The sequence below is a fragment of the Larus michahellis genome, chromosome 4 (assembly GCF_964199755.1).
Source record: "Larus michahellis chromosome 4, bLarMic1.1, whole genome shotgun sequence".
Lineage (NCBI taxonomy): Eukaryota > Metazoa > Chordata > Aves > Charadriiformes > Laridae > Larus > Larus michahellis.
In genome coordinates, this window is record NC_133899.1 from 80,333,858 (window position 1) to 80,342,845 (window position 8,988).

The 8,988-nt window shown below is 36.7% G+C and overlaps 1 protein-coding gene across 3 annotated transcripts in view; it reads left to right on the plus strand.

Moving 5' to 3' along the window:
• Positions 1-7,063, plus strand: part of COPB1 (COPI coat complex subunit beta 1) — a 21,851-nt gene extending 14,788 nt beyond the window's left edge. For all 3 annotated transcript variants that reach the window (XM_074585882.1, XM_074585879.1, XM_074585881.1), the window contains exons 17-22: positions 773-917; positions 2,334-2,453; positions 2,897-3,042; positions 4,393-4,482; positions 5,257-5,412; positions 6,730-7,063. In XM_074585882.1, coding sequence (XP_074441983.1) covers positions 773-917; positions 2,334-2,453; positions 2,897-3,042; positions 4,393-4,482; positions 5,257-5,412; positions 6,730-6,789 — 717 coding nt within the window. In that variant the 3' untranslated portion in view covers positions 6,790-7,063. The remainder of the gene's footprint in view (positions 1-772; positions 918-2,333; positions 2,454-2,896; positions 3,043-4,392; positions 4,483-5,256; positions 5,413-6,729) is intronic.
• The last annotated feature ends 1,925 nt before the right edge of the window (positions 7,064-8,988 follow it).

Here is an 8,988-nt window from a genome sequence, read left to right on the forward strand (position 1 = left end):
GTTTAATTACATATGCTTTGTGCTGCTCACGCACGGGATCAGCTTTGGGAATCGCAGGCTGGAACTGATGAACCAGACTATGCTGGTTGATTGGAAAGACTCACATATTTCCTGGTTCGGATCGGGAGAAAGAGAAAGGCCCTTGTGCTTGAAGTTGTTACGTTCTTCACGTGAGAGGGGAAGAATAAGAAGGAGACTTGGAGAGTGCTGAGCTGGTGGGATGTGGAGAAGAAATTAAGATTGCTCGCTGGTCTGAAGGGCCCAGTAAACTTCACAGGGAAGAGAGCAGGGATGTCGCAAGTGATTAAGAACCCTTTCTTTCTTTGGCTGCCATATCCTGTTGCCAAATGCAGTGCATCCTTGTTTCACTCTTTATACCTTTTTTTGCTGCTGGTTACTAGGACCTGCAGAGAAGGTCCAAAGAGAAGAAGTCTCTTGATTCAATCATTAGTTACGGTTAAAAAAACAGGCTTTTTATTCTTTAAAAGTCTGGATGAATTCTTTTTACTGTTTAAAGTTACCTTTTCATTTTAAGTCAGCATTTCTTTGTCCTACTGATCATTTTAAGAATAAATGTCACTACAGTCCATATTTCAGGAACTTAGGTAAATTCCGTTCAGAATATATTTCATCTAGAAAGGTTTTATAATTGCAGTGTGTACGCAAAAAGACATGTGAAGGAAGGATGCAGTAAAATTTATTTGTATGAATGATATGGATAGTTACTGTGTGTTTAGCTATAAATTGATGACTTTTTTTTTTTCTTCCACAGGTTACTCAACTGACAGGTTTCTCAGACCCTGTCTATGCAGAAGCGTATGTCCATGTCAATCAGTACGACATTGTGCTGGATGTGCTTGTGGTGAACCAGACCAGTGACACTCTGCAGAACTGCACGCTGGAACTAGCCACGCTAGGTAAGGAGTGCTGGCGGAAACAAAGCGACTGTTGAGCAGCAGTGAGGTGCTGGGCATTGGCACCCGCTCGTAAGGAGGTTCTGAAACACTTCTAAATACTTACAAATTTATGCCACCTAGCTGTCATTTTGAAAGGATGTTTTTGAATGCCTTAAAAAATATTTTTTTCCTTCAAAAGGTGGAAGACTTACATCTGCTGGCACTGATAATACTGTCTGATGATATAAACCGTAGTCAGATTTTGAACTTTTTCATGCTTTTTTCACCGGACAGATAGCATTCCATTTCCCCTTCTCCCCTTTTCCTGAATTATGGACAGTTTTTTTGATACACTTATTCCCCATTGTTCTGTTACCATAGAGTAAGAGGGTAAAATCCAAATTGGTATGGAGCAAATGTCAGGCAACGGAGAGCCATCTGCCCTAGGTGGTTCTTGCACTCAGCCTGAAGTACTGAAATACTGCATTTACTCACCTGAAACCATCCCTGTACCAACAGCTGTACCAGAGACTGGCTTGAACAATACTGGGACTTCATTAGCTACTTTTGAGGGGAGGGACCGGAACAGATAGTCCAAGAACAGTAACCAGTTTCCTATTAGTTATCTTCGGTTTTGGCAGTCAGGCATTGAAACATGTTTACAACGTACTAGGAGAACATGTTACGTACTTTTAATTGACGTAAATATGACTGGAGGGGCATAACCTTCCTCCTAATCTTTTGTTAATCATTTGATTAGACTAATGATGGGGATAAATAAAATGACTGTCTTACTTAATGAGTTGTAATTTTCTATTTATCAGCTCAGTAAAGTGGAAATCTGTATTTCCCAGTTGGTGTCTTCAGGTACATTGCAAAAACTGACTTGATGCATCACTCATGAGTGTAGAGCTGAAGCTGTTCATGCTTTGTTCTCAAACTGCACAGTTTGATAGAACTAAGGAGTCTTTTACAATCGCTTGCTAAAGGATTAGGAAAAATACATTTCTTACTGTTTCCTGGGAGCAATTATATTCAAAATCAAGGTGATACATTGACCTGTTTATAAATAGCTTAGTGCATGTAATACTGGACGTTGAACTTTGATTCTGAGACACTTGACTGTAGGATTAGGTATTATGATGTTTTCAGTGATTAAAACACAAGGTAGAATTAACCATTTCCTGATTGTTAAAAATTTAATACAAGACTTCATCCAAAGCCCATTTAAATTATTTTGTCTTGGAGGTAGAAAACTGTGGAAAAAAAAAAAATAAAAAAAATCCGAATCAACAAATCCCTTTATGGTGGTTTTTAGTGCAACTCTGTAGACATTAGAATTGAATAACAAGAAAATAAAAAAAATTGTTCCAAAAGCTAAACTCATTGTATATTGTTAATGTTCCCTGATCCCCATCTCCCAATTGCTTTACACAGGTGACTTGAAACTTGTGGAAAAACCATCTCCTCTGACACTCGCTCCACATGACTTTGCAAACATTAAAGCCAATGTCAAAGTCGCTTCAACAGAAAACGGAATCATTTTTGGTAATATTGGTAAGTAAACAATTCATTGTGCAAAATTAACATTAATGTGTACCATTTCTTAACTGCTTAATGGGCTCAAAATAATTAAAACACTTCATACTGGAAGAGGAAATGAAATGGTCTACAATGTATGAATATTTTTGTAATAATTTTTAAAAAAAATTATATTGCTTTTACTTAGAATTATAGTAGAACATGGTACCTTTAGAATAATTGTCAGCGTGATACTTGAGCCTGAGTCTCTGTATTTGCAATGAGCTGGGCAGCCTGGCCTGAAACACCAATATACGTAAAGTTCTGTGGCAACTGGGTGAAGCGCTTGAAGAGGCCAGGTCAGCAATGAGGCTGAGCAAGTGTTGACTGTTGTTAATTGGCAGGTGGTAACCCTTATTTAGTGCAAATTCACTTTTTTTTTTTTTAACCATTAAGGTGGTTTGTGTGTTTTATTGCAGTGTATGATGTCTCTGGAGCAGCCAGCGACAGAAACTGTGTGGTTCTCAGTGATATTCACATTGACATCATGGATTACATCCAGCCTGCTTCTTGTACGGATGCGGAGTTTAGACAGATGTGGGCAGAATTTGAGTGGGAAAACAAAGTTAGTTTTATTTCTTGTATGTTATTTGGAGTTTTTGTTGATGAGGTATAATTCTGTGTCTTGTTTTGACATCAGCTCATTACATCAACATTGTAATATAAACCTCATTCAACATCCGTGTTGGATGTTGGCGTCAAGTAACTCATTCTGTTATTGTTATCTTACCTGTTTCACAAGCTTAGTGATGAAATAACTATTCTTTTTTCTTACAAAAGAGGTACGTGCATTGAGCCTTACCCCCTGTACAGAAAGTGTCCAAATTGCTTGGTGATTGCTGTGTATTTTTCCTTAAAGGCGAGATAGCAACAAGTATAAATTTATGCTGAGACTGCAGCATTGGTCATACTGCTTAGCCTCTCTGGTTCTGAATTATGTTGTCGGGGGTCTTGGGGGGTTGGTTCCCCCCCTCTCCCCCTCCCCCCCCCCAAATGGTAGAATGTTTTGGTTTGTAAGGGATGTTTTACAGATCATTTAGTCCAGCCCCCGTCTCATGGGCAGGGACATCTTTCACTCTGTTACCTTGCAGTACAGCTGTAGCACACAGAGTGGTTCTGCATGCTACGTAAGACCAACACAGTGATAGCTACACTTAATATTAGAGGGTGCCCAAACTGTTGGTTACGTACCTGTTAAAAAAGGGTTTAAAGGAGATAATCTAATGCAACAGAGCAATGTAATTTAAGAACAGAGCAGAAACATTAAAACAGAATGGGAGATCTTTTACACAAACTGTAGCCTTGTTTGCTACGTGTATTTATGTGTATTCACTTGACAGTGGATTTAAGTTCCCTCAAAGGGAACTTGTAAACAATAAAGTTTGATCCTTAATATGTGAAGCCTTAGCAATTTGTAAACTACTCCTAAAAGATGTATTAAATAGCAACTTAAACAAGACCTACAATACTTATTATGAGGAATCCAAGGCAACTCAGAGAGCTTTGTTGCTAGAAGGGGGAAATGTAAAAGCAACTTTTATCATTGGTTAAAAGCAAGCTTTTGGACTAGATACCATTTTTTCTTGTGCTGGCAGTGTGTAAGCTATATTCAGGCAAAAAGTATACTAGTTGCTATAGGAAGTCTATGTGTTCAGCAAAGTATCATATTCCCCTAGTACGTTTTAGAAATAGCATGGAATTCCCCCTGCTTTAACAAGTGGATGGCAGGAGGTGAAGACTTTATATTATGCCACCACATACTGTGATTTGGAGCTAGCTTACTGAATGTGGTGTTCCTCAAGGAGAAATGTAGTGGTAATCTTCTTTATAGAGTCCTGAAGAAGAGATGGTCTTAGAAATGCCTGAGATGGCAAGTAAAGTAATTACCGTTTTGTTTTTTTTTCCCTTCTTGAAGGTTACGGTGAATACCAACATCATTGATCTAAATGAATACTTACAGCACATACTGAAGTCAACCAATATGAAATGCCTGACTCCAGAGAAGGTGAGTTATTTGCTTGAAGACTGTGAGCCCTTTTTAGTTTGTGTGCTTTGTTTAATTTGTTATGCGTTTGTTATAAATATTATTAAAGACATTTCTTTACAATATGAAATAGTACATATACTTAAAAGTTTTTAAATGAGTCCTCTGAAATGAGTAAAAGCAAGTTAATGTTATCAAAATTCTGTGTTGCTTAATCACTTTAGCTATTTCTTGCGCAGCTAGAAAATCAGAATATCTGTTTTAATTTGTAGTAGCTAAGCTGTAGTATAGATTTGGTGGAACCATCTGTTTTTATACAGGCGTGGGGGTTTTTATTAGCTCCAAGTTCCGTCCTTTTCTGTCAAAATTTACCTTTCTTTTGCCAATTTAGCCTTTTTTGTTTTAACGCAAAATATATAGAGAGAATAGCTATTTGCTTTTAAGATAAAATATATAATAGTTATTAGCTGATATATGTGTAGTAGCCAAAATAGGTATAGTGGCTATTGCTACTAATTAGCTTCTTTACCATTTTGCTGTTCATTAAATCAGATCAAAAAATCCCATCCTACCTTGTTTTGGTGAATATTGTAGATTAGATATCTTTCAATATTAATTTTAGAAATAGGCCACCACTGCTTCCCCTCGCACGATTCTCACACTTTAAAAAATGTTGTGTGCAAAGAAAGAAGTTTAAATGTTAAATACTGATATTTGCCTAGCTATATGTAGGATGAATTAAATGTATTTTAAGTATTTTGGCCTTTCTAAAGAGTTCAAATGGGCTTTTTGTAGGCACTTTCTGGTTATTGTGGCTTTATGGCAGCCAATCTTTATGCGCGTTCCATATTTGGAGAAGATGCACTTGCAAATGTCAGCATTGAAAAGCCAATTCATCTTGGACCAGAGGCACCTGTCACTGGTCACATACGAATCCGCGCCAAGAGTCAGGTAATGCACTGTTTCTCCTTATCATTTTTAAGAAAATGTACTGAGCACCCTAAGAAAACTTGCAAACTTTTGGACGATAGCTTCTAGTATTTGTTAAATGGGGAAGTTTTTAGGGAAGAAGAATATAGAAACTTCAGCCTTAGTTTTTAAAACTATCTTAGACACATTTTGTGAGGGGGCAAAAAAGTCTTTTTAGTTAGGTGTAACCATACCCTAAAACCATATTGTACACTTTCTCTCCTAGTGCGTTATCAAAATAGGCCTTTGGGCCAAGATTTACTTATTTTATGCATAGCGCTGCTAATAAGATAATGTACTTGATTTGCTTTTAAATAAAGAGCAAATGCTCCCCAAGGTTTCATGATCTGTTTACTACTGAATTGTATATTTCAATTTCATATAACAAGGAAGTTTTATGATTACAGCATGTAATTGCTGTTCACTGCTTCTTTTAAAAAAAAAAACAACAAAGCAAACTCCAAAGTCTCTTTCAGCAGCGTTATTTTCTAAAGGTACATCTATGAGTCTGCTTTGGATTTTAGAACTTCTACGTTCTGACTAAAAGAGTGTAAAATTTGAAACTGTTTAATAGCAAAAAAGTTAGTCTACCAATAAAAGTATTTCAAACAGTGGGACCTTTAAATAAAGGACTGCCTGAGAACTTTCACATTCATCTTGTAAAACCATTTAGTTTGGGATGTCATTTTAAAGATTTCGTAGTGGTTTAATTTTTCTGATTTGTTTACAGTGGCATTTTTACGTAATACTGCATTCAGTTATATATGCCAGCTTAGTTTCATCTTGATCATTCTGTTGTTGATTAGGTGGATTTATTTGTGCAGTTTCTTTTGAGATTTCTTCAGTTTCTATGCAATATTAATATGGTTCTGTGATTAAATTATTGTCTATAGTTTTAGTGCACTGAGTGCTAGCATCAGCACTGAGACTTCCAACAGCTGAATTTCAGTAACGGGACTGACAGCTGTTATTTCTTCAGTGGCAGCATGCTTTCGGCTGGTGGGAGGTCAAAAGGCTTACATTTTTTCTGTTTTCTGCATTTTGTATTGATAAACGATTTAGCAGTTGCTAGATCACATTCAAATTTCATTATTTCAATAACACATGTAGATCTAGCCTTTACCTAGTGTTAAGAAGGTGTGCTCTGTAATGTATATAAATACATGAACAGTTAGGAATACTTTAATTTCTGTGCCACTAACTTCATAGATTTCTCTATATAGAACTTCCATTTTAATATAGATAAAGTTATTTTGAAGTATCTGTGTATCATGAATGTCTTCTTTCTCTTCCCTACAGGGAATGGCCCTGAGTCTTGGAGATAAGATCAATTTGTCTCAGAAGAAAACAAGTTTATAAATTTTACCTAATGTCTTTTCAGGTCTTTTACAATTTAACCTTAGGTATGTGGCTTTTGGGATCCAGAACATCTTATATTCTTCAGTGTTCTGTAATTGTAGAAGCCAAGCTTTTGAGCTGAAAGCATTCCAGCAGATAATTTATAGGTTCTCCATGATTGATACTGAGCAAAATTTTAAATCTCCAGGTTTTTTTTCTTTGTCCTGGAAGTCATGTTTCCTTTGTCTCTAATATATACTGATGCTCATAGTACAATAAACAAATTATGCCAGTACTGTTTTGTCTGTAAATTATAAACTCTGTATTGTTTGATGAGTATTGAATATCTGGCAGGGGTATTTTGATACTCTAAGAAAGTGGGAGTGTGTAATAGCTTAAGCGTTTACAATAATGACTAGGCCTGAATTGTGTGAATGTGTGATCATGACTCTTAAAATACTTGAAATACTCTGGTATACCTAGGAGAATGTAGATATTTGACAACTAAATCAAAGGCTCTAGGTGTTCTAGGTGGTTGGTTTAGTAATGTAATCACTTGGCACAGACAAACTTGTAATATCAGAAAAGAGATTGTCAAAATTCAGCTCTTTCCAGCAAGTAGTAGAACCTTAAACTTCATTTTGGAAATGCTTTCCTAACAGCATTATCATCAGTAACATAACATTGCTGGTGGTGTTCTTATTTTTTAGTTAGTACAGAAAAGACAGGCAAGTGCAATATTAAAGCCGTAGCAATGTAAGCAGTGGTTTCAGTGAATGCAGCCATTAGCCACGTGTGTAAACTCAGGAAGGAAGGATTCAGACTGATTATGATCTTGCAGTGAATTGAACCAAGTTGAGGAATTACGGAAAAGGAGGAGCTGTGAGTGACGGTCAGGTCAGGATATGGAAGTGAGTTAACGCCATTTGGCTACTAAATGTTATGCAAACTAGCAGTAGTTTAAAACATAAATCCATTAGATTGAAAATACTTCTTGCTGAATCTGTTAAGTATTAATTCTGAATTTGTTAAATTGTTGTAAGCAATTAATTCTACAGAAGAGTCCCCAGAGCCGACAGTACTCTTCCAGTTGGCAGCAAGTCCTGCTGCTGAAGTTGAACAGCTGTGCCCTGCTCCAATAGGACAGCAGAGAACTGAATTAGTATCCCGAACAGCTGATTCCCAAAACATGTAAGGCCTCAGTGATGAAAGTACTTATTTTCTACTCTGAATAAGTACAGGAAGGAGCACACATGTAAATTCTAAAATGAAAGAGTCTAGGCTTCTGTATTTTATCTGGCTAAACAATAGCCCTAGAAGTACAATGCAAAAACTGAGCTAATAAGTGACACTCATAAATATGACATTCACATAAATAAACCTATTCCTCCCAATACTACTTTTTTGCCAGCTTTGGTCTGTTCTGATAAGTGTTAGGTTCACTTTTCTTTCCAATCCTGTCCTTAAGCTTAGGTACTAGAAGAAAGTAGCTTGCCCATAGTAAAAGATGGGGCAGATCTGTTAACGGCTAAAACTTTGCACTGATGCAGCTGCACAATTCTGAATTTTTAGTGCAGAAAAATAATAAAATCAATAGAAGTCTGCTGGTGGTAGTTACTTTTTAAGCCCATATTCATCAAAGCCATGCTGTATCTAACAGTACCAAAGTCTGTGTTACTGTACTCCAGCGTGCACACCTCTAGTACAGACAAGTCCGTACACCCACTAAGGCTATGTATTTTGTTAAATATTCTAGATTTGAAATATGCGACTTCCAAAGCTATGGTGTGTTTATTTTACCATTTTCTTACAGGCACGCACCTCACACTTATTACATACAATAAGAAAAAGGAAAGTCTTAGGATAAGCATGGCTGTTGCCATGAATTTGTCTGAGTAGAGAAAAAAAACTTGAAGTAGCTTCTGAAGGCTCCAATTACCTTGGGCGTTTCTGTGAGCATCAAATATGGTCGTGAAATGTACAGGTGACAGTAATGTATGATTCGAGGATAAATAGTAGATATTGTTGACACTATTGCGATGATGGGATTTTTAAAACCTTTACCTGCTATAGTGGGGGGTGTCCAGTTTTTTTTACTCCAGCAAATGTTAGATACAGTAAATCAGTGAGGTGGTGCACACGGTTTTGCTGAGTGAGCTGTTTGTTTTGCATGCTTTGAAATCCCTTTTTGGTTCTGCCATTGTTTTACTTTTTAATGAG